Source organism: Platichthys flesus, chromosome 13 (genome assembly GCF_949316205.1).
Source record: "Platichthys flesus chromosome 13, fPlaFle2.1, whole genome shotgun sequence".
NCBI classification, from domain to species: domain Eukaryota; kingdom Metazoa; phylum Chordata; class Actinopteri; order Pleuronectiformes; family Pleuronectidae; genus Platichthys; species Platichthys flesus.
The window spans coordinates 9,465,281-9,491,206 of NC_084957.1; the positions used below are offsets into that span (position 1 = coordinate 9,465,281).

Genomic DNA, 25,926 nt, shown 5'->3' on the forward strand with positions numbered 1-25,926 from the left:
GAGGCATTGTAGTGGAGCGAGCCGTGAGCATTGATTGGACAGTTAGGTGACTGTAAACTCACTCAGCTGGTTCCACTCTCTGCTCGCACTGGAGATATGAGGACTCCGGCACAAACTCACAGCCGGGTTCACCGGTTCGCAAAAACAAACACAAGATGATATCAGGAGTCAACTGATGGCAGTTAGGTGGGGGTTTGAAAAAAAGATCACACCTCCCCCTTACACAGACACAGATGTAGTATTTTATGTAGATAAGCACAACAATCTACAGTATATTACATTTATTATTATTAGGATCAGTTCGGTGTTTCTTGGAAAGAAATACAATTGTGAAACAAAGGATTAGGCTCTATTACAGATGTGTGTGTGTGTGTTGTGTGGCACATTCTTGGTGCCTGCGTGCATGCGTGTCTGAAGGGTCCTGGCCCCTCATATTCTGCCTCTACAATCTCTGTGTTAAATGAAGGTGTTGCCTGGTAAACAGCATGTGCAAACGGGCAAGTGGATTTACCTGTGTGTACATGTGCATTAACTGGTCTGTTTGCATTTCCTGCTGTGTGCTTAATCTGCACTAAGACATTTGAGAAGGTGCTGAGTGTGTGTGTGTGTGTGTATGTGTGTGTGTGTGTGTGCGAGCGTGAGGCATCGTCAGTTTGGCTGGTAGCAGGTGGAGAAACAAGTGGCAGCTGGGAAATTTGAAGATTCCCTTTTTATTTTTTTTGCAGCGGATGATTAACTCCACGCATTTGCTCCTACCAGGACTTTGTTGTGCCGTGATTTGTCTTTTAGAGTAAATAATAATAAAACAATTGGATCTTGTCAATTTGAGAAAGCGTTCATTCAAAGGAGCTGCTTTAGTTGAAAATAGCACACATGTTAATAATGATGCCAGATATGCGGGATGGTAAATAAATAGCAGTGCTTCCCCTACTAGTTCATTTGGTTTTTCAGGTAAACTATCATTATTTCTAATAAGTGATTGCTAATATCATTACAAGTTCCATTTTGCTGGAACCACAATTATAATAATAACAAATAACAAAAAGTGAGTTAATGTTCATGTTACATGAGCAGTAACCAAATTAGAGTTTGCTATAATGTAAAATAATGAATATGTATTCAGAAAATATTAACTTCCTGCTCATTATATGATTGAATAATTTATATATCTATTTAAACACAAATTGCGATGGAGAGAAAGTCAAGTAAACAGGCAAGTGTTGCCTATAACAACAGGCAACAACTAAAATATACAGTTTACCCTTTCCAGTGCATCCTTTCTGTTCCTCAGTATTAAGAGACCAAGGTCATATGACTAAAAGAAGAGATAGAGATGCACAATACATATAGACTCGGAAAAGAGGTAATGGAGGGTTAAAAAGAGGCTTCCAGGGAGAAGGAGGGAGGGAGTAAAGGCAATAGAGTGGTTTGTTTTCCACGTCAGCCCGTCTGAGGGGATTGCACCCGTGGGAAAAGATTCCCATATCATCAAAGAGCAGTCAGATGCTGTACGACTGCCACTTTGTCGTGTTGGTTCTCCACCTCTCTTATCTCTCTGTTTTCTTTCTCACTTTTTCCTGATGTTGTCTGTCATCATCAGCAGTGATCTGTGAGTGATCTGATACAGATCAATGCCATCCCCTGGTGTGCTATTTATAGAAAGTATTTGCATTATTCTATTCTATTCTCCTTTCCTTTTCATGAGATGTTTTTCTCGCTCTCTCCCTTTCTCCTCCTCTGCCGTTGACCCTGAGTCCTCAGGGTCACTTGACCTCCCTTCACCCCTTCAGATTAGTTACCATTATCATCACACGCCATTAAACTTCCATGAACGGTTGAGATGGCCAAGAAGTCAGGGGCCCAGCTGTCTCATCTGTAGTCTAATCTACAGATCCTCATTATCCTGGGGCTCAGCCTCAGGTCACAAAACTAGTACGTTCCCTAACCTGAACACACACACACACACACACACACACACACACACACACACACACACACACATACACAGAGAAAGACAAACATTCTCTGGATCATATTGCTTCCACCTAAATGTTAGTTCTTTGAATAGACATAATCTACATGTGTGCAATACTACACATGAGCACACACATAACCCCTGAGGTGGACTTAATGGGTATACCAGCGCTTGAAGTGACTGCAGTATTGAGCCAGATTGCTGTCAGTGGATGCTTCATCTTGTTTGCTCTGCTTATTTTAACTGTTTGCACAGAGGGTGGACTTGCTTCTCTGGATGTGTGTCATGCCACCAGGTTTCGGGTTGGTAATGGACTGAGTCAGCTGTGATGCTCAGTTCAGTTTGTAACAACGGCATTAGGGGATTTCATTGGCCTGAAGCACATGTGCCCAACATTAACCGTAAAGATATAATTTGTACAATTGTACATTAAAATGTCTAAAAACAACTTGACCTATTTGGACATTATCCAAAATGTTTCCAACAATATTCAAACCCAATTTTATTCCCGGTAATGGGATATTTCATTTTGGTCTGCTTTTAATCGCGTCACAGCCACTTCACCCCTGACTTTATACCTATCTGCTATAACTTCCGAGACAGGAAAAACACTGCTTAAAACTTTAATACATTTATTAATTATATTAAATATATAATATAGGACAACAGAAACATAACATAGGCTTTCAAATGCTGATTTTCATGATGCTTTTAATACTGAACTATTCAAAAGCTTAGTTTTGAGGGGAACATTTTAAAAAGAGAGATACAGGATGTTCACAGAGAAGCACAGCTTTTATTTATTTTCTTCCCTTCCTGTGAGAATTTTACTATGCAGACAAACACATACGCCTGTCTCGCTCTGCCAGCCTCGTGAAACGAGGGTCTGACTGGGAGAAGCCAGGCTGTCGTGACTCTGCTCTCTTTAAATCAATCTCACAGACGGCTCTTCTTGCTTCCTTCCCTCTTTCATTTCTTTCTTCGCTCACCTGTTTGTCCAGTGAAACTAGTTTCTCTTTGTTTTTTTGGTCCTGCAGCATTTTGACCTTTCTTCTGTGCGTAGAGAAAAACTGGCTGTAGACGTTATGTCATATGACTCGTCAACGCAAAACCAAAACCAAAACGTCAGCAGACGTCTAAGGTGCAGAGGGCAAAACATGCCCTCGAAACCTAGTTTTAAATATTATATTTCAAAGAAATGAAATGTGTTAACAGGATCTACTGGAAACTTTATTTACCTTCAGTTAAGAGAGCAGTGGGATTTAATAGTGTGTTGTGGTAACACAAAGAAAGATTCAGGGCCGTATACCACTCAGTTTTTAATCTCTGATGGAGCATTATGATATATGCCCTTTCTAGCTGGCTATCAGCCGTGGAGGGTAGATTAAGTGAAGGATGGATGGGATATTTTGAGCCAAAAAAAGAGGTCCACATTTCCAGGGGCTATTGTGTAGGCGGGAATCAATAAACAGTGTTAAATAGAGTTGGCTGACATGACATATGTTGTGGCCGAGAGCCTGCCATTGATGATTTACTCCGCTCCCTGATGAGTCGTGAAACTGCTCAATTCATCAGTAAGGATCAGGTGTTTGGTCTGATGAGATTTTGCATGTTGCTGTCTGCGTTAAATGCCTGAATCCAATATGGCCCCATCTGTGCAACAACCCCCTGTTTAGGCGACACAACGTCTCACCATATGAAGTACAGCCCTTTACTCTACTTGTCTGTGTGTGTATGTTTTTGTGTGCGTGTGTCTGTGTGTGTGTGTGTGTCCAAAGGTCTCAACCGGGAGCTCCTTCCTGGTTACTTGCAAACACTGTGCGTGTGTTCTCCCTCCCTCCCAGTATCTGCGCACATTCCTCTCGTCACCGTGCTCGACACCAACAGGAAGGAGAGAGGAAACAAAGAGACCACTTCCTGTACATGCAGCCAATATTCTACACAATGGAGCAGGAAGTGTCTGGCAACCATAAGAGAGGCTATGATGTGTGAAGGGAAGATAAAGCGGTCTCTCTTTTTCTTGACGTCTTCCTCCACTGCTTGTCTGGTTTATTCCATCACCCTGTGTGTAAGGGCTCGACCTGCGTTTGTTCCTATTTCTCCTTGAGGTTATTTTCTGATCTTAAAAGATAGGAGGACATAGAGGCAAGTGTTCTTCCCTCATACGAATCTGTGTGTTTTTGAGTTCAGTGATGCCGATGGGAAAAAAGAGAAACTGTGATTGCTCGGTCTAGATTCTCTTAATGTGGTCGTACGCTAGTGGAAGTCAGTCTTTTTCAGCCCATTCACTCTGTGTGTCGGATGACCCCGGTGGAGCCCTGCTGCTGTCACCATAGTGACCCTTGCTTGGGACGGACAATGTTGGACACCAGGGGACTCTGGACTAATGCTGCAGATGCTGGAAGCCTTGCTTTAAATCACCAGCGCTGGCCAGACTGAATCAGACTTAAGACGCTCACATGCTGCCAAAGTCCCAGCAAAGAGAAAAATAGCCTTAATTCAGACAACCAACAACTGAATGGCTGTGAGGACATCAAGGAGAAAGTGTGTTTAGGTTTTTTTCTGCCACTTTTTCCTCGTTTGTGACATTCAATAGATAAAACATGTAGCCCAGAGACAAACAAAGATGGAGACTGAGAGAAGTCCGCTATCACACATCATGATTCATCACCTTCCCTTTCCTCCACCCGTCCAGCCTGCAGAAATTATGGCTCCAGCCCTCCCCTGGCCGTACCTCAGGGAGGCAGGTCTTTGCTCGGCTCCCAACTTCAAAGCACATGCCCCCTGCTCTTTTTCCCCCATCTACCTACTCAATTCCCCTCCACCTTTATTTGTATTCTCTCTCTCTCTCTCTCTTCTTTGAATTGCTCAATCAATATCTTTTCCCCCTCTCTGCTCCTTTTCTCGCTCTTTCTTTGTCTTCCTCTATCTCCCAGCACCTCTTCCCTTTCCTGTTCACTCCCTCCCTTTTTTTCTCGCCCCCATCTCTCTTCAGTGAATCCTACTGGTCCAGACACATCAAAGCCATGTCTCCGCCTCGTGTAGCAGTCGTTTACCCAGGCGGGCGCATGCAGACAGCGAGCATGTTTCATGCCAAGGCCAGGTTCCCTCAGGGGAAGAGTAGCGTGGAAACACATGGCACCTTATCTGGCAAAGAGAGTGTGGAAAAAAAAAGTAAAGGTCCATATAAGGAATTATGTCATACTTGGTGGAATGTATAGAAAAATGGCGAGGAAACACAAGGCATTGTTTGCCTACACGCTAAGAGGACAAAGAGGACCTCTGCCTGAGAACTAACATCGAGGCTGTCATCTATTTTAACAAATCTTACTTTTTTCAGTTTTTAGCTCCTATCTTTACAACTCTTTCCTGGAAACAGCATGAAGGACAAAATATAGCCACTGAACTTTGTACCACATAATATCTCCCTTCAGTCTGGATTGTATTGCAGGCTTAACCATGGGTCTTTACAATGACATCCCTCCATTATCAAATTTTCTTTTCTGCAGCTCTCTCCTCTATAGCATGAACCACACGGATGAACTCTTTTGACTTCCATTCCTTTGTGGTCGGGCACAAAATACAGAAACGTCTCTATTTCGATCCAGAGCTGAAGCCAAAATATCTCAGATACGAATGCTTACATCTTTCACTTATGACGTCATTTGGACAAAGAGTGCACAGTATAACTAGGTATTTTGTTATTGTTTTGATGAAATGACACAACCATCTTTTAGTCAAATGTATTCCACATTTTGATTCTTTAGTTTGGTCCATGTCTAATCTGTTAACATTGAGGAGTCCATCATGTTGTCCATCTTTATACACAGTCTATGGCTTTCTGAATAGGCACACACCATTTGTCCTCAGATATTTTTGTCCATTTATGTTTGTAGTGGGTTGTGTAGTTGATGACGCACCATCAACGGAGGCCAATGTTCCTGTCAGGTCAGGGCTGTAAAAACTGCACTCTGGTCTACTAAAACAATTCAGTCTACAGAGATAACGCTACACAACCAATACACACACACGCACAATTATAGCAAACACCAAATTATGCAGAGCAATCCGCACACATATGCTCATTAAACTGAGGTTGACCTTTACTCACACACCCCTGCCCTTTTGTCGCTGATCAGTCATTGATGACCTTCAGTTCTGCACCGATCAGTTCATCCTGAAGGGAGCTGTGCACTTACATTAGAATGGTAAATGCCTTTGAGGACAAGTCAGGGACGAGCACCGCTGTCACGTAGGTACAATAAAGATCAGACATCTGTCCCTCACACTTGACTCAATCCCTCCCTCCCTCTCCAAACCTCTACTACCCCCTCATGTCTCTGCATTTCCTCACATCTGCATTGTCAGCACTCTACTCGCGCATAAAAGGACATGGCTCATTTTGAGGGAAGTGCTTTACTGCCTTTGAGATCAGTAGCTGCTCCTTCAAAGATAGACAGTATTAATGTCACAATCAGTGCTGGGCTCAGTCTGACAACATTTAGACCCTGATCCAAATGAAAAATGGAGTACTTTTATATTGTCATGTATTAGTCTGCAGAACATTAAAAAGAAACTAGGACATTTTGAGCAAATGCAATGAAACTTTTAGAAATGTCAGGTTATCAACACTATTTTTAAACGAAGATTTTCAAAAATAATTAAACTAATTCAGTAACAAAGATTCCTAGCATTTAGCAATTTTATAGTAACAAATATAGAGGCTTGTACAGCTTCAACAGAGGAAAATGCTCTCTGACTGCAGCATATCACCCACAGATTAATAGATTATATCTCTTAAAATAATAGAGATTATCATTTCAGCCCTCATTGTGCGGCCCCGCTGTAAACACACTGGTGTAAACATAATCCCATGCTGACAGATGACCGCAGCTACTTGCATGAGCGGGTCAAGAGTCTGTTGTTTTGTGTGTTGCTCTTTGCTTGTGTTGCTCATGTACCAAATCCCACATACTTCTTAAAGAGCTCTGGGCTGGAATCATGCTGTTAATAGTCTGAAATAGTGGTGTAATGGGAGGTTATTCATAGCAGAGCTGTCACAACTACACTGCAGTAATTGAAAAATGATTATTCCCTCTAAATACAAGAGACTGGACTAACATATTTTGGAAAAACAACCAAATCATTAATATAAATAAAGACTGAAGAGGAGATGGAGAGAAGAAGAAGAGGAGGAGGATGAAGAGACCAGATTAGATGAGCTGAAGAATAAGGGGAGACTGTCAGACAAGTGATGGCATGCAGGTCTTTAGGCTCTCTAGCACCCTCTTTTGGACACATCGTAGAAAAGCCCACCACCGTTGAACTGTCACTGTGCACTCTGGTGGTACGGGTGAGATGCTATCGTGTGACACGATAAGCCTGTTTGACAGGAGTGCTGTTCCCACCGTTATCCAGTTGTGTCGAGCATCATCAGATGATCACAGTGAAATTAATGTGTCATGTGTTGATGTGAGTGTGTAGCTGAAGGGGCAGAGGACGCCTTATTATGTTATTATATAAATATGTATAATATAACAATATGTGTATATGTGTGCTTTTGCATTTGTATATTATGTGTCTGTGTGTGTGTGCGTGCGTGCGTGTGTGGTCGCAGTTGCTTTGCCCCTGACTAATAGACTCATTATAAGAGGAGCTCGGCACATGTGCTCCAGCTGGACTGCCTCGTGCTGCCTCTGCTCTCCTTAATGTACTGCTCACTGTACAATGTGTGCTTGCCTGCGCGCCCATGTGCAGGTTGGGCGGGTGACTGTCTGTATATTTAAGTCTAAATGTTTCCAATTGATGTATGTGTGTGGCACGTGTACTAGTTAATCGCAGCAGGAAAACCAGTCTGGTAATGTCTGTGTGTGGTGGATCTCAAATGAGACAGACTTAAATGAGCTCTGTTTGTCACACACCGACACATACTAACACTCACACGCACTCACACACTTTCCTAAGTTGGTCCAAGTGATAATTGAAAAAATAAGAAAGCCATAATGTAACATACCAACATAGCTCAACTCTGCTGGCTGACGGTGTACACACTATTTTCTCACCCCTTCTTCTTTGCTTCTCTAGTAAATATCTTGACTGAGGGCAAACAGATGTTCCAGTCAGACCCGGACTTGTTAACAGGGGCTGGGGCAGTGTTGAGCTGGGGTGTTAAATTTTAAATGGATTAAGTCGGGCCTTGAGAAACAAATCATGGATCCTCTGACTTGCTATATATGTTATATATATATATCGATTATTAAGACACACACACGCACTTATATACAGTGTTTTACACAATTGCTTGTGTAATGTGTAACAGATGCCATGGTAGAATAAAAACATCATATTAACCATATTTCCATGTGGTTCTAGGGACCAGTGGTTACTTCATTTTGTTGTGACTAACCCAGTTATCTGTATTTTAGAAGACCGGGACTGTGTATTTAAGTTTTGCTGTCTGTGTTATGTGATGGGCTCAGCAGCTGACGTTGTAGAGCTAATACTCTTTCTGCCTGAATGTTATTGTTTTAGCATCCAAATTTGGAAACTCCTTGGAAAATTTTGAGGGAAATATTCTGCAAACTGAGTGTGAAATATGAACAACAGATGATACACACAGAGCAGGAAGGAGGAGTGCTGCTACTTTCATGTATTTTGTGTGTGTTTGAACGGTGGAGTCATGGTGAAGAGAGGACGGGAATTGAAAAGAGGAACAGATGGCGATTGAGAGGAGGTGAGGCTTGTGGTCGTCCTGTCCAACGCCTGGGGAGATTGGCCTGTTCTGTTTTTGTGTATGTTGGAAAACAGAGATTGTGCTCACGGACCAATGACTGAATGTGTAGTTGAGTTTGAGCACATTTGTTCCATATTGTGTGTCCACCTGCTTGATCTGTCGACCTGCGCTGATGCCGTGTTGATCCTCTCACCTGAATGGCCCAGCGCTGCTCTCTGGGTATATTTGGAAAGAGACGCTTTCACATCGGCAGCGATGACAAGAATTCATGGGCTTATGGTGTGTTTTTTTGTGTGTTGAAAACAGTAAACAGAGGCACACACAGGCTTTCATGTAATCACACACAGACTCTGGGCCTCCCTCCAAGACCCGGTCATGAATCACAGACGGAGAACAAAAGAGTGTGGCACACTGCTTGTTAGACTTGGAGCTGCGCTTGTTAGCCCTGGCCCCTGACATAGAGATATGGATGCACAAACAAACCCACTCACAAAATCACACAGTTGGACGCATTAGCCTGCATTTCTAATGCAACTACTATACCACACTGAGTGTATCTGTGTGTGCACCCTTTAATTGGATTGCCACGGTGGCCATGTGTAGACGTTTAGCTGTTTTGTGTGTCCATGCAAAAGGACCCAGCGTCTCCCCCCCACCCTGCTATCCCTCACCACAGCAAAGGTGTTTATGCGTGTGTATATGCAAGGAGCTTAATGGCTAAGCCTGTGTCAGGCCAGTGAAACCACGGTCATTCATATGGTAATAACCAGGCAAAAGAAGGAGACAATAAATCTCTCCACATCCTCTGAGAGCGTACAGAGAAGTGGGCAGACTCCATGCACGGAGTTGGGAGCTTCAGATGGGAAACGTCACACTCATATCTCAAACCCCACGGATGCAGGGCTTCTCTCCACAAAGGCTGGAGATGTTGGAGGACATATATGCTGCTTCTGCCAAGTAGGTGAGAGCTGTAGTAGGATTTGTTCGTCATTGGGCAGTAGGCTCAAGTTATGTTTGGAACTGATGTCACGTTGTCAACATGGTTCACTTTGGAGGTCATGAAGACTCTATGGAGCAGGGAGATTTCTGGCTCGCGTGTAATAAAAAAAAACATTTATATGAAACTGCTGTCACTTCCTGAATCTAGGCCGAAAACTAGCGGGGACATCAGGGCCCCAAGGCTCTGGGATGAATCGCCTGAGGAAATCAGGCTGTCTGAGACATATCTTAAAGTTTGTTTGCAAAAACTAACTTTTTTTACGCAGTGAATTACTCTGGGTGCCACGTTACTGTTATTCTTTTATCTCTATTATTATCATTACCATGTCATTACCAATAACTATTTGTTTTCTTGTTGTGCAGCACATGCAGCATGTTTGGATCGCCGCTTTGAATAGCATCTCAATAACGGCGGTCGACTTCCCCATCAGGGTAGCTCCTTCTGTGTTTTAAATGAGACGGGTTAGATTGTTTGAGTGTGAGTATAGAGCTGTTCTGCCCTGAATAGAGGATTTTATAGACTCTGGCTTTGAATTCGATTGACTGGATTTCTAAGGAGAGGAATGTAACGTCCCACGTCATCCCATTTTGGAAACAGTGGGGTTTGATGTGGTGTGCAAAGGGTGATGGTACCTCCGGCTGAAAACCTTCTGTGAGGACGCACATGAGAAGCAGTTTGTTCATGAAGACACTTTGGATAAAGCCCCAGTTTTAACCTGAGTCATTCATTAGCAGGTATTGAGGCATTGTTCATTCTGTTTTTAACTGATCTCTGCAGTGAAACTGCACCATCGGCTTGGACACTATGGCCTAATCACAACAGGAGCACACATGGATTCCTGCATCTCATGAGACGTTGAAGCTGTCACCAGCAGCAGAGCTGAATTACGGGCATGCCATCCAATAAGGGAACCAGTGGCGAATACAGTGAGGTTGGCACTCCTTAGCCGAACATATAAAGTACAGTGAGTGGTTAGTCCTTCAACTGTGGCTGGAGGCAGAGTGGGGCTCGTTGGCCGTGAACAGATTCTTGTGTTTTCATGGCAATCTTCACTCTGAGGCTCCCACACTGGTCACGCCTGTCACACAGATGTCTCGCTCCACAAATCTCACACACACAGGCAACATGAAAGCACCTACACCATGACACAATCCAGTCTGAAATATAATAAATTCTTACTGCACAGCTCCACATTTCTCCTTTCCCCCCCAAACATAGTGAAGCAAATTAGAAGAAAAACAGTTTGCAAGAGGCATCAGTAAATTACACTCCCTAAAAAGGAGGCTGTTAATCTGATGAGGTCTACAGGATTACACATTAGACTTATTCTCTCCTGGCCTTGCACCCTTTGTTGTCACTGCTCAGTGTTTTCATCGGGCCGTATGTACAGCTGCACTGCGTGATGTGGGACAGGACGGTTTCTGCTGTTGTCCATGTAGGTGAGATGCATGTTTACACATAATGAAACTCTGGCTCAGAGCCAGAATAGCAGCACATCGCTCAGTTACACCGAGCAGCTCAGACTAGCCTGCGTACCATGTGTCTGAATGAACTGAGATGAATATGTTTGGACTGGAGCCAGGCCAGTGTCTCCTACACCCCCCCCCCACCCACCCACCCACCCACACACACAAGCACACGCACGCACACACATACATTTCCATTCATATACTTGTAAGGAGACTTGCTGATACAATCTGTGGCCGATGATCCTAACGTTACATATATACTGTGATATGTAAATATTTATAAATTTTGTTGACTTGTATACTTACATTATCCAAATTGTTATCAATATTATTAAACCTAGAGAAATAATTTTTTTTATTGAAGTTAACAGGACGATCAGCATGTTCTCACTCTTGAAAATCATTCTGAAAACTCAAACTGGTCCTGATAATGATAGACATACATGGCCATGCTCCTCAAAGGCGCTCCACACTTTCACATTTCAGGCAACCAGTGATGACCGTGTGTGAGCTTTGTATATTTATGTGTTGCTCCGCTGTGTAAGTGCTCAGCATTGGTATTTGTGCTTCAGTTGATCCGCATCTGTTTCTTTGTGAAGTCTGGTGCAACCATCACATTGTGTGTGTGTGTGTGTGTGTGTGTGTGTGTGTGTGTGCGTCTACAGTATCAGTGTTTATTTGAGACTGTTAATTAAGCCCCCCTCCACCCCTCTTGTCTGCTTCCCAAATCAGTGCACAGCTGCAGGGCCCCCCTGTGTAAGGCAGCGCTGCATCTAATGTCTTATTATTCACACTGTCTGTCTACTCACCAGCCATACAGAGCCTCTGGGATGGAGGGGGGGGTTTGTGTGTGTGGCGGTGTGTGTGTGTGCACATGTGATGAGGGGGTTAGGTGTTAGCAAAGTGGTAAAGGAGGGTTCGTTCAGTCTCCTAATTCATTGGCACTACTTAATTAAAAGTGATGCGACAGTGTGATTGGAGCCATTGATAGATTGAGATGCCCAGGCCCTCTAGGATCGAGGCTATCAGTGTGTATTTGTGAGTGTGTGTGTCTGTGTGTGAGAGTATCAGCATGTGTCTGTCTGTCTAGTCAAAGGAAGAGGAAGTCATTACCTTTTAATCATATCCTTCTTTAGTCCTTCTCCCCTTTTCCTCCGCTCTCTTTTCTCTCCTCATCCCCCCGTCCTGTCTCTAAATTCTCCCTAAAGCCTCCTCCAGTCGGCCCGACCCCCTCCGTCTCACCAGCTGGCTCTCAGTGTCAAGCTCCTTGTCATCTTCAATCAACCCTCTTTTCTGCAAGACTTAGCCTTTTTTTCCTCCCATCCCCAACTGTCTCTAACATACACTGTGTATTCATGTCATTCAGTATGACTCAAGCTCTATGAATCTTCGATGACGTATTTGTTAAAGCTGTGAAGTTACTCGACATCTCCTGGCGTTATTGAAAAGCACTGTATTGCTGTGTTCTGCTGGAAGCTACAGCCACTTAAAAATAACTTATGAAGTTTAGGAACTGCAACAGAAAGAGGCATACAACCAATGACTGTTTCCATTTTTTGATTATACTCTACCAATCATTGAGACTTTAAAAAAGCATCTTGTTACCTCTGGGTTTAAACCCAAATCATCTTTAACCCCAAAATATAATTGTAACGCATTTTATCTTAAATAACGGGCTTTGTTATTGGATTATCTTATTATATAACACAAATGTTGTCTTCTTTCATGTATCTGGTGTTTAACATGTGAAGAGCCTCCTATCTTGTGAGTTTAAACAAACAATTAGAACACGATTGACCCACAAGTCCAAGGTGACCGGTAGTAAATGTCTTTAGAATCATAGGGGTTGATCTATCATATGTAGGCGTTCTGCTGGAGTGTTTGTTCAGGCCCTTTAATGTGTAAGCAATGAACAATTGAGCCTAATTATGTGCAGCTATTCATTGAAACTTGATGCCAGAGGCTGATTTGGTTTTTAATTGCGAAAATGAAATACAAATGCAAACACAAACGCACACCCACGCACACAGAAACACACAAACGTGTGTACACTGCCTGCTGGGACTTCTGTATTACTCCATCTCTAACCAGTCTAAACACAGGTCAGTAGGTCAGTGTGTCCTCTCCATCAGAGACCTCCTCATCACAATAAGCCCAGTCTTAACTCCCCCATAGCTTCTGCTTCACACAAAGCTATTTCCATGTGGAAGTTACAATAGAGCATCAAAGCTTATTGTACCTGGTTATCCAGGTGGTTTTGTGGTCATATTAACCTTCCATCAGTGTTATAGAAAATACTTTTTATTTCTCAGCTGTGGAATATATTGTTGTTAGGAACTGCTGTGGTTGTCAACATCAGATTAAGAGAAGCTTCGATTTGACAGTGAGACAAAGTTTGCATTATCTGGTAACTTGACCTGCATAAACATGTTGTAACAGGCTAGTCTCTTTCATAGTTCTTGTACAGTGTGTGTGCATGTGTGCGAGATTGGTATGTAGGAAGGGTGGGGGGCAGGGGTCTGCTTTGACACCCTGATCCTGCAGCCTATAGCTCGGCTTTGTGCAGAGACCTCAGCAGAGAGGAAAGGAGGGATTGAAAGAGAGGGAACGAATGGGGGAAGAAGGGGGGGCGTCAGGGGCAGTCGACTGAAGGGGGGGGGGGGGGGGGGGCAGGAGTGCAGGATGTTAGTGAGGGTAGGAGGGAGGGGGAATGATGGGAAGGCAGTATGAGGGGAGATGGTTTGTACATTTGATTCTCTTGCTCTCACTTTGGAAGGAAACAAAGGATGCTGAGGAGACTGACTTGGGACAGCAGGACTGATTATATAGACTTTGCCTGTTAGCCTGTTAGCTGGTGTTAGCCTCTGTTGACCAGGCTGCCTGTATCCTGCCGCTGGCCTCCTCTTCCCTCCCTCCATCTGTCACTGCAGAGCATCTCTCACTCTGCGATGAAGACGTTTCATCGCTGCTGCGCTCACTCCTCCAGCTTCTGCATGTGAGTGATTCTGCCTCCGTCTCTGTGCAGGTAAAACAATTCAGCTGTGGTAATTGCAAATTGTACTTTTACTATTATGATTTCTGCAGCTAGGTGTTTTATGTGTCATGTACACAGACTAATAAGCTAGACTTGTGGTTCAGTTTGTGGTGTGGATCGGCTCTTTCTCCATCTAGCCCTCTCTTTGCCCCTTAATCATATCTCTCTTTTTTTTTTGCGTCTGTCAGACACAAGTAAGGCAAAGCTGCAAGAAGCACGTTTATAGACTCTGAGAATAAGAGGGGTAAGTGCTCAGAGCCTGCTGTGCACACCTGGAATAATTCACTTCAGGTCCTTGAGTAAAACGTCCACTGCAAATATGCACTGGAGATAAGTCAAGATTTTTTTTAACACCTGTCTGAAGTAAAGCTTAATCCAGATGTGTAAAACCAACGTTTGGAGAGCTGATGCTAGATGACACCTGGCCATATGCTTTTGTTGGAATAAATATACAAGCCCAGAGGGCAAGAGCTGATCAGCCTAAATATTTAGCTGTGGCGTTCTGCGGCTGAAGGGCAGGCGGCGTGGTCGCTGGTTTGGCAGCAGTGTTGGCACGTTGTGGGTCAACCTGGCACAGGAACTGACATGAATGGAGGATGGGGCCACCTGTCCATCTGTCAATGAGGAGAGGGTGGTAGGATAGCACGTTGTATTTCAGCACATAGAGGAAATTGAGACTATATAAATGAGTGTTGGACTATATGGACAAAATTTCCGATAGAAATTTGATATATATATATATTAATTTTACTTGTCATTATCTTTTTCATCAGTGTGTTGCTGGAGCCTTGTAGAGGAATGTGCTGTGTCTCAGTATTTCCCTCCTCCCTGTAGAGCTCCGCCCAGGCAGATGCAAGGTAATTCTCTAATGGGGCCACATTTGAGGAGCAGCCCCAGTCAATAGCCATCAGTCAATTACAGTCAATAAGACAAAGCAGAGGACAGCGGGCTCTCTAGCTGTCACAGTTCCGGGTGTTACGAGATTGACCGTCTCTTTTTTACAATTGGATTCAGGACCCTGTGAGAAGGGTTTTTATAGTAACAACATTGTGTGATGTTCCACGACAAAAATATGCCCACGCTCGGTTGTAAATAAGCTTTTTATCAATTCAGACTGATAATGAGTTCGACAAGACGACAATATATACCCCACAAAAATATGGACACTCTCAGCTGGAACTTCGGCAGGTAATTAAAAAGTGACAGTGCTTGGAGGTCAAGGGATGACAGGAATGCGCAGTGTGGAGAGGTCAGAGTAGTGAGGTGGTGGGAACAAAGAAGCTGGGTTTTTAATAAAGGTGGATGCCGGCTGAGGAAGCTAAAAAAAAAACATCTTTCAGCTGAGCCCCTTGTTGTCTAACCATCATGACATGAGAAATGCCTCCTCTCACTCTCCCACCACTAGTCTCTCCCTCTTGTTTAGAGATGCAGACTTTTCTTTACAGCTCAATTACATGGCAAAGGCTTTAGTCAGCGTGCAGGGGTTAAATGAAGTGTTTCCCATTCCGCCGTTAATATACTGTAAGCTGCATTCATCCCTCTGTCTCTCTGCATCCCACCACCCTCTGTTTATTCCCCAGTTGACAGGTCACATATTGACCTTTGAATCCTCACATTTTTCTTTTCATGAGGTGTTCAAAGCTCAAGCGCAGAGGGACATGGAGTGTTTGTTCAGGAATACATTAAAATAGTCGCACACACCCACCTACACGCATGCATGTGTCACACATTTAGTGACACATTTTTTGGCCCATTATTTTAACTTTATTGATATACTGTAATATGTACTAACAAAATTCAGACCCAGAGAAATCCCAAAGTGGATTCAAGTCAAAAGGGACGATTCATTTTTGTTGCCTTTTCACTGCATCACATTTACTTTAAGTCCATGACTCCAGGTGACATCACATTGACTTTTATTGATTTCATGGATTCTTACTCTAACCTTAACCATTGTTATTACTTGCCTAACCTAAACCCAACCTTACCACATGTCCTCACCTTAGAACTTATTGATTTATATAATGGGACTCGATTTTTGCTCCCATAGCTCAACAATTCCCCATAATCCGATTGTCTACTGATTTAGTGATATAAAACTTTACTAATACCTGGAACACACACACACACACACAAACGTATGTGCAAGCATATGAAAACACACTTGTGCATTTCATTCTTTTGCCTCAGACCTTTTTTGTTTGGCTTTTTAAGATTCGGTATAAGGGCCATAATTAACCATTGAATGCTTGAGTCCATTCCTCCGTATTTAATAACCAAGCTGCTAGTTGTCAGATCAAAAGACCTCAGCTTCACAGAGACATTATTTGATGTGTGTATGTGTGTGTGAGTGTGTCTTTGTGTGTGTCTCTCTCTCTCTCTACGAGCCACTTGGCCATCAAGGCTGCTGGTCAGTATTTGCAGCAACCACTGAGAATAGCCCTCTATTGTGTTCTTCTCAGCCTGATTGGCTGCTGTGGTGCTCACACTCAGACACGCTGGCATGTACGCACACACACACACACACACACACACCCACACACACACACACACACACACACACACACACACACTTATAGCCAGAAAGAGTCAGTGTCGGGTCAGCCGGTCTGTGGACAGCACTGTATTGTTGCTGGCCTCATGCTCTCCTGGACATTTAACAGTGCAGTCATTCAGCTGTTACTGGTGACTCGGGACCAGTAGGCAGTGACCACCAACACCTGCCCTCACACCAACATGCTATTGTGACAAGTATTTTGTAAGATCATGTGAATATTTTGGGAAAGCATTACTGAAAATGTAAAAAATCTCTCAATATAAAGGAACAGATTGTGTTCTTTATACCTTAATACATTTATGGATGTTCAACACTTCATGTACATTAATAAGGAAAATGTAAAATCAAGAATTCCCCAAGGTAGGATGAAGAGATGTGATCAGATGAGGAGGAATTTAATCAGGTTGTTCTGTCCAGATATCCCAGTTGACCCCTTTTTACTTGACCTCCACCCAAATGACCCCCCACTGAAAGCCGGTATAGATTATTAAAAACTTCACAGTGTGATTTCCATTCATAGAACTCTCATTGAAAAGTCAATTCCAGTGAAACCTGACCACTCAGAAGTTGTCGAATTATGTGAATGGTTTGACTGGCATTTTCCATAACTGCCATATTTCCAATAATTTTGTTGTTGCTGCCACAAAAATGGGATTGCTAGAGAGGTCATATTTAGGAGGATATACTGTTGTGTGTTTGTGTATCAGAGGTACTGTGTGTGAATCTAAAACTTATGTGAAAACAAACCGAGCATCCACTTAGAAACGGTGACCTCTTACAAACCCCACATCATCCACGAGCAGCCAAAACACTCCAAACTAAGTGATCTCATTCTCTGTCTTCTCAGCTGGTCTCATCTGGACATAGATGCGTCTCAATGTTACGGTGACAGTTTCATTTCGTGAAGACCATATTCATTAGTTACGGTTTATTTCTTCTCGGAATAAATGCTGTTGGTGAAGCATTTCACACTGTGACAGCTGATAATAAAGTGTAACACAATGTATTGTCGGATTCCTCAAAATGTTAAACTGCTGCCAGAGGAACACAATAATGTTTCACCTCAGGCCACTAACAATATAAGCAGCTCCTAAAGAAGCAGTGCTGGGTTTAATTTAGTTAAGCAACCCTAACCCTAACCCTAACTTGTTTAGATCGCCATTTTAACTAAGTCTACTTTTCACCCCCGCTAAGTGTATTGATAATTAGCTGAGTTAATCCATAGCTGAATCTACAATGTCTTCACATTACTAAGCCTTATTACCTTCAAGGCAAGAAAAGGCAATTTAATTTAAAAAGCACCTTTCATAGTGGTAGATTCACGGTGCAGCCTCTCTCTGTCCATTTGTCTGCATCCATATCTCTCCATCTCCCTCTGCCTTCATTTTCCTCTTCCTTCCATTATTCTGGTTAAATTCCAGGCTTGGAAACGCTTGGACATTGATATTCCTTTCAGGGCTTTTGAAATAACCTGTAGCCAGAGCTTATTTAACATACTGCCTTTTAATTATGTGTGTGTTTGGATTCACTTCATGCCGATGCTGACATCAGCAGTATTTTTACTTCTGGTAAAAAACCCAGAGAGGGAAACATGGTCCAGGCGCACCAGACAAACGATCTTTTAAATGCCTGCTGCCGAGCTGATGTTATCACTCAAGAATTCAGTGGAAATTCTCCACAATATCATATCTGTCAAGTGTGATTTTTGTTTTGTGTTGTTTTTATGGACCAACAATTGCATTGTCACTTCCTGTTTGTCTTTTTTAAGAGAGACATCCAGTTGGTCATCTACTGTGCTGGTCATCTGCTGCCACAGCCCTCCTCTGGTGCCCTATGGTGCCAGTGTAACCAGGCTGCCAGCACCCATACACACACACACACACACACACACACACACACACACACCGACCGCCAGAACACAGCTGAGCTAATGACTCATCTCTCTCTGTTTCCCCCCTCTCTTCGCTCTCTCTCTCTCTCTCTCTCTGTCTGTTCCTCTGTACCTCTCTGTCTCTGTCTGTTCAGGGGACATCACTCAGAAGGGCTATGAGAAGAAAAGAGGCAAGCTGCTGGCACCGTACATCCCACAGATACAAGGTAAGGCACACAGGCCTGCAAGAGATTTACTCCCCAGAACCAGGCTTTACTGAATCCTTGCGCCGACCGCCTCTGTCAGTGTCGCATTGAGAGAATTGTCCTTGCAAGAGAAAAGAGAACAAGGTGATGAATCTGAGCATGTTGGTAATGATAATTATTGTAACATCTTTCTTTGCTTAGAGCACATTCAGGTTATCTATTGAAGGGAGCCTTAATGCAGTTTGCAGAGAAAAGTTATAGGAAAAAAATGTATGCAAAATCAATATTAGAATTTTTAAGCAAATTAGAAAAACAAACTGAGAAGTTACAAAGGAGTTATTTTAAACGGAATAAATTAATCTCCACATGAAGGATACTGCAGAGGTTTTTGAGCCCTCTATTTTGTATACTATCCTGGTTAATGGTGTTCTTGCTGTTTTGACCTTGATTCTTCGGGTCAGGGTTGTTAGCCTGTCCCCCTGTGAGCTTTTATCAATGCCTTTGTTTTGCGTCAGCCATTTATCACATTATATGTAATAGAAATTAAAGTTATTGAGAAGACAAGTATTAACTTTGAAGAACAGGAGATTGTGATATTTCCCATCTGTGTGTTACTTATGTCTATGGCCATTGACTGAGTATATCAATTTATTGTATTTTTAGTCCCAGTCATGCAGTCAGTCATTCCTAGCCGCCATGTGCAGACTGTATGGACGAGGTGGTTTGTGGTGAATCCCAGAGAGGAATTGCTGTCTGTATGCTTCATGCTTCTCGGTCCTTTATCCGGGGTCTATGTCGGCCTTTGGTTTGGCCTGCTCTCAGAACATCAAGCCTCAGTGGAAACCAGAGTCTGGTGTGGGCCGCTCGCTCAAGGATTTCCACTGGAGTTAGCATGCCTGTTATTTAGCTTGGGCGGACCATCATCTCCATGTTCTATCTTTATCTTGCTCCCTCACTCATTGTTTGATTTCACACAGTCTGATAAAGCAGGGAAGTGACTGGTTTAGAGCAGAGATGGACACACTTTGGTTCATGTACAACACATACTTCTCTCAGGATGAATGAATGTGTTGGTCTTTAATGACAAATCCATCCAGCACGACGAGACAGTGGGTTCGAGTTTAACTGCTGAATGGTTGAAATAGGAGTCCAATAGACGGTCGGCTTCAGAGCTCCACACAAAATATCACAAGCTGTTTTACGGTCCTATATTTCACTGTTGTCATAGGACTGAACATGTGCCAACTGCAATAAAGTTGGTGTACAAAGCCAGATCTGTGAGAGCAGAATCATTTTCCTTTGTTTATACTTATAGTTATTTTTGGTGCCACTGAAAGAATAGATAATTGCATGAGGTGTTGACCATCTGTGAAGTCAAATATTCAGGTGAATATATGTTTATCAGCATTAAATTCAGCTTTTCAGAGGAATGTATATACCGCCTTGATGAAAATCATAAACTGTATATAAAGATAAAGAATGAGTCTCCACTTCCTCCCACTATCAGAAATTAGGCTAAAATACCCTGGATATGAGCGCTGCCATCTTGATTCAGGGTCTGTGTATTAGCGATCATGGGATGGAGCCGTTGTAGCTAGAGCCCATCGATACGTGTGCTCGACCAGGAGTCAATCCTAACGTTTAAGCCTGTTCATATACCATCAAATTACTAATTAAAACCAAAGTAATGTAATCTTTAACTTATTAGTTTGGTTCATTTCCCATTGATTAACATGGAGGGGGCCTGCAATGACTTATAATGCAGCCAGCCACCAGGTGGCGTTCAAATTCTCTGGATTCACTTTTGGGGAACAGTCATGGTGACCGTCTTTATATACAGTCTATGGTAAAAAATACAGTGATAGTATGTTTTTTTTTCTTGTTTCTGATGAGGAATGTATTTCAGTCTCTTTCTGATTTAATTCCCCTTTATTAAGAAAGTATACACATATATAGTTTATATTAAGGAAGATAATTTATGTGTGATTCTGATATTCATCTGCGAACTTGATGCACGTTAATAGCCACGTGTTTCTCTGCACGCGAGACACCACACCGGTAAGGGTTGGCATCAGGCAGGTGCTCTGAAAATTCATCAGGGTTTCGCTGTGAACCAATAACAACATCTGCTGTGACGGGCATGCCCCTGATTGGCTCAGTGTGGTGTGTGTCCTAGGTGTGCTCTGCCCAGCAACCGGGTCTGGTGTCCTGTCTGGCTTGTTTTATAGGTCTGTTTCCTGTGGGAGCTGGGAAAAGGCCATTGTGTGACTGTGCTGTCAGAGCAATATATGGCATCAGCGTATATTGATCTCTATCTAAGCTCAAGGGATGGTGTGTGTGTGTATGTGTGTGTGTACTGCGTGTGTGCACCTGTGCATGTGTGAGGCTCTATGCATTGTGTGTCCTTAAATGCCCTCAGGCCGTATTGGCAGTGTTGTGCAATATTTAAACTCATGTTATTAAATAGGATAAAGTTGAAGTGTGTGTGGATGCTGCTCAGTATTGCAGTGTGTTTTGTGCTGCTGCTGTCTGCGAGTTGCTGACATCGTGGAGCTCGCTGATCCCCTGTAAGCTGCCGCTGAAAAGCCGGGTGGGCCGATGGCCGGCTGGCTGGCTGGCTGGCCCGGGTGTCTGATCAGCCATCCAGCGAAGGATTGGATCTAACCGGCTGAATGTGCCCTTGGTGGAACTTTGTAGTCATTCTGTGTGTGTCGCTTGATCCCAGGTCAATATCCAGTTAAACCTCATAACTCTCTACAGTCTGGTCAATTTTATCTGTTCTGTTAATTTCCGCCTGTATAGTGTGGATATTTAGACTTTCTCTCTATCCACACTGTGACTTTTAGGCCATGTTCAGACCTGGAATTAACATCCGTCCTGACAAATCCGATCACAAGTGGTCATCGTCTGGTTCATCTGTTTACTCTGGCATTAAAGTGAGTCCTGAATGTGTCCTCTGTGGCCACTTGTGATCGGCTCTCAATTCCATGATCGATTTGCTAATAATCCCAACTGTTAATAACGACCAAATGGTGTTGTTTTTATCTAGTCTTTATAATTGTGTTTCACAGGAAATTATTCACTGGAATCATGCATCACTCTCATTTCCCCAAAAAGTTTTTGGGAAAACCAAAAGGAGGCAGTGGATACACATTAATATTTATTAAGACAAAGCTAAAGAATTACAGAAACATCCTTTTTAATGGGAGTGTTTTTCTTTGTCCCGCTTCCAGGAAAGTGCCATGTGTAAAACTGTCAGACATATTGCTAAGTTATAGTAAAGCCTCCTGTTCCATTGTGTCTAATGTTGTCCTTCAAGGCTGCCTAAAATAACCGCTAGGGCCTTTCATTGCCCAACAGAGAACTGTAGGCAGACATTTATTCATCTGTATTGTTCATGTTACATAATTTCTGTGTACATTCAGATCTTTAATGATGAACACCCCAGTCAGATTAATATGATCACATTATTTCTGTTTCATGGGAATCTTTCCTCCTCAGAATACATTTTTGAGATTATCCTATGCATTTAACCTTCCCACCTAAATACATCCTCTCAAAAACAGGCATTACTCTCGGGTTCCTTCACTGATACTAACCATTGGTTCCTTAATAAAGCTCAAGTGAGAATTACAGTAGCAAAAGGATGAATCACTGTCTGAGGTTGACGAGTCTGAGCGTTTGACAATTTTTAGAACGCTCCACTCAGAAGATATTTATGGTGCTCAATCACCTTCTTTCTGTTATGTCTGACTGTAAAATTTGTATTTGCATCCCTTATTAGAAAGCTTGAAGGCAGCTGGAGAGCGGCTAGACAGGCTGGATTAATTATAGCGAACACTTTCTCAACTCCAAGCTACTGTATTAGAAGACTGGAGCCTAAGTAGGGATTACCTTTTAAGCCTGTGGATACTTGATCTGGTCAAAGAATATTCAGCAGCGTTGCTCTTTGTTCATAACACATTCTGCAAAGATGGTATGTGCTCCTATTTCTGATATTAATATTTCAGCTTGTGGACAGTAGAGGAAGATACACGTTTTGTTGCTTTCCTGGTATACATTTTCTGTGGTATAAATGGTCTTTTTTTCTCTGCAGGTGTAGATCCATCTCTGCAAATTGACAACAGAATCCAGACCTCCTCCCAAGCAGTTCTTCCAGGTTCCAAACACAACAAGTCCCGGGCTGCCAACACCCGGGATGAACGCTTCAGATCTGGTACAGATTTGTCCATACTGTTTTTTTAAATACCTGGTGCTCCTCTTATATGCTGTAGCTAAACTGTTTTTGTCTGTTCTGGTAGATTTGCACACAGAAGCCGTCCAAGCAGCTTTGGCGAAGTACAAAGAGAGGAAGATGCCCATGCCCTCTAAGAGACGATCTGTGCTAGTTCAGTCATCTGTGGAGGCATGCACCCCACCAGGTGAGACTATTATTCCTGAAGTCCCACTGCCAAACCAGGGCAGAGAGTGTACTAGCCGAGGTTTTTGATCACTCATGATTGTTTACATGTGTATCGGAGTGCAGGATGCTGATTCCCTGTTGTGTCCACTGAATGAAGATGATGTTGCCAAACTTTTGCCACTGGAAAGAAATGTGCAGTCTGATGAATGTGTCCATTCTCTAGGACTATAAAGGACTCAGTTCTCACTATCATGTTCCCAGGCAGACCTTCCCACATGAGTTGCATAATCAGATTTTTAACATAGTCTCAAAATGTCGACCTTTTGCCTGATTTTATAACGGTTTGTATTGTGTGGGCCAGATCCCTTGAATATTTGTTGTTTTGCTGTTTTTTGTGGCTTCTGTTTGCAAGATGTCCAAGGCCAAAAAAAGAATATAAATGTTTTCTCAAATTCCTCAATCGTTGTTTGATCAATGAGTAAGATATCTGTGTGACATATTTTACAGTCGAAAACTTTCCAGTCTCTCAAACTCTGTGGTGGTTTTATTTTTGGTGTATAAGAGTTAATTGGTAGGAGTCCTCAGAGCCTCATGTCTTGGGTAAAGAGAGGACACAGGAGCTCGTAACCGGATTAAGAGCTCAGACACTGGGGTTTGAGCAGGAGGAGGGGCACTTTCACGGTTGTTTTGAGTCACTCTGAGTTTATCTACTGTAATATATTGGGGTAATGTTCACAGGATTGGCTCCACAGACCAACAAAATCCTTTACTGTACACATAAGATGGACTGGGATCTGCTAGTGTTTCAAAGGTTGATGGCAGCTACAGGCTTTGCCCATAGTGATGATGGTTATGTTCATAACTTCAACATAAGGTCTGATATTTGGCAGAAGAACTTTGAGTTGGTTTGAAGAGTTTGTAAAAACTACTGGTGCTGTGGTGTAATATTTTGTTGAGCAGGTCCCAGTGCTGGGGTTATCTGTATCTAAAACATGCATCTTTCAATTTTTCTCTTTCTCTTTTTGCATCTCTCATATTCAGTCAAACTGTGTCATCCAACGTCTAACAAGGAAGAATAAGTTGTAATACGTGCATAAAGTACTTACATACAATAGTAATAATAATAGTAATATACACAAAATGATTGTAACAAATTATTTTAGTCACGCTAACAGCATAGCTCTACGAATGGCAATTTTTTTCTGCAGGGAGTGTGTCTGTTTGTCTGCCCATCAATTCAGTCCAGACGGAAATATCTGAATAAAAACTGGATTCATATCCTTCAAATCCAGAACACATTCATTTCCCCCTGGAGAGGAACCGTAATAACTGTAGTTATCTCCTGAATTTCCCTCTAGTGCCACAATTTCCCTCTAGTTTCCTGAAGAATATCTGCAGAACGAAAGCTGCCACAGCTATACATTGTTTTCACTGCCAATTATCTATCAGACTTAACTAAGATGATGGAAATGATAAATATACTAGCCAGACAGGACTTTATATAAGGATGATACAACAGCTCCCCAATAATGAAGCTAAATCATCTAGGTGATCTGGTGGCTGGCTGCTGTATAGGTCATAAACTCTCCTCCTCCATGTCAGTGAATAGGACATGGACCAACCCCAAAAAGTCAAAGTACATGTTAAAAACATTTTTCTCAAAGATAGTTTCTGTCATTTTGGGCACTTCTTATCCCACTGAGAAACGTTTCATGATTGATGATGAATGACAGCAAAGACTTACTTGTGATTGGTCGAGCATGTGTATCAATACCCAGTTCCACCCCAGGATCTCTACTGCATAGACTCTGGCTCCAAATTACATTAAAAGCACAAGATGGCGGCACCCATATCTGCGATATGTTGCCTTCATCTTTGCAAAACTAGAGGAAGTGGAGACACAAAGTTGTAATAAATTAGTTATTGCAAGTTGTTTACCATTTTAGTACACATAAAGAAAGATGGATTGCTCATGGATGCTCCAATACATAGGATGTCATTTGTATAGCAAACTTGTAACATTCAGGAACCAACTGTTATGATGTTATTTCACTTGGATTCCAATTAATGTTAGACTGCTGGGCTGTTGCTCTATATACTCTGCTTTGCTTCGAATTAATATTTAATTGATGCAAAAAAATGATAGAAATCTCAGCTTATCTGCCTCTTTCTATTTGTTCTTTTATAACCTTCTCTTCCAACGAATCCTCCAGCACTTTCTCTGACTCACTCTTTACTTTCTATTCTTGGTCCTCTCTGTGACTAATAACCTCTTTCTGTCTTTCTCTCATAGTTTCTTTCTCCATTATTTTCGCCTGTCTATTTCTACTTTGCAATTATTCTCGGACCCTCTCTTTCCCCATGCCTCTGTGTAACTGTGTCGAGGTTACTGCGAGAGATTGTAAGGAGGCAGAGGAATAACAAACAGAATCATGAATACGTGATTACCCCCTTAAGTCCACTGGTTGTAGAGATATAAAATTTTAGCTTGTTATAATCAAACCTCCTCTAGCCTTCCTCTGACAGCCCCTGCAAGGCCACGAGGAAGCTGGAGGAGTCTGCGGATCCCTATTGGTGGACTTCCCTTGTAGTACATACTTTGAGTGATTAGTAGGCAGATCACAGAGAAGGCTCATTAGTTTAGAACATTCGTCAGGCATGTGCTGATCACACACAGGAT

The 25,926-nt window shown here is 42.6% G+C and overlaps 1 protein-coding gene across 10 annotated transcripts in view; it reads left to right on the forward strand.

The window, feature by feature from the left end:
* Positions 1-25,926, forward strand: part of dip2a (disco-interacting protein 2 homolog A) — a 72,453-nt gene that overhangs the window by 20,363 nt on the left and 26,164 nt on the right. For all 10 annotated transcript variants that reach the window (XM_062402710.1, XM_062402715.1, XM_062402713.1 and 7 more), the window contains exons 2-4: positions 18,794-18,865; positions 22,941-23,060; positions 23,146-23,265. In XM_062402710.1, coding sequence (XP_062258694.1) covers positions 18,794-18,865; positions 22,941-23,060; positions 23,146-23,265 — 312 coding nt within the window. The remainder of the gene's footprint in view (positions 1-18,793; positions 18,866-22,940; positions 23,061-23,145; positions 23,266-25,926) is intronic.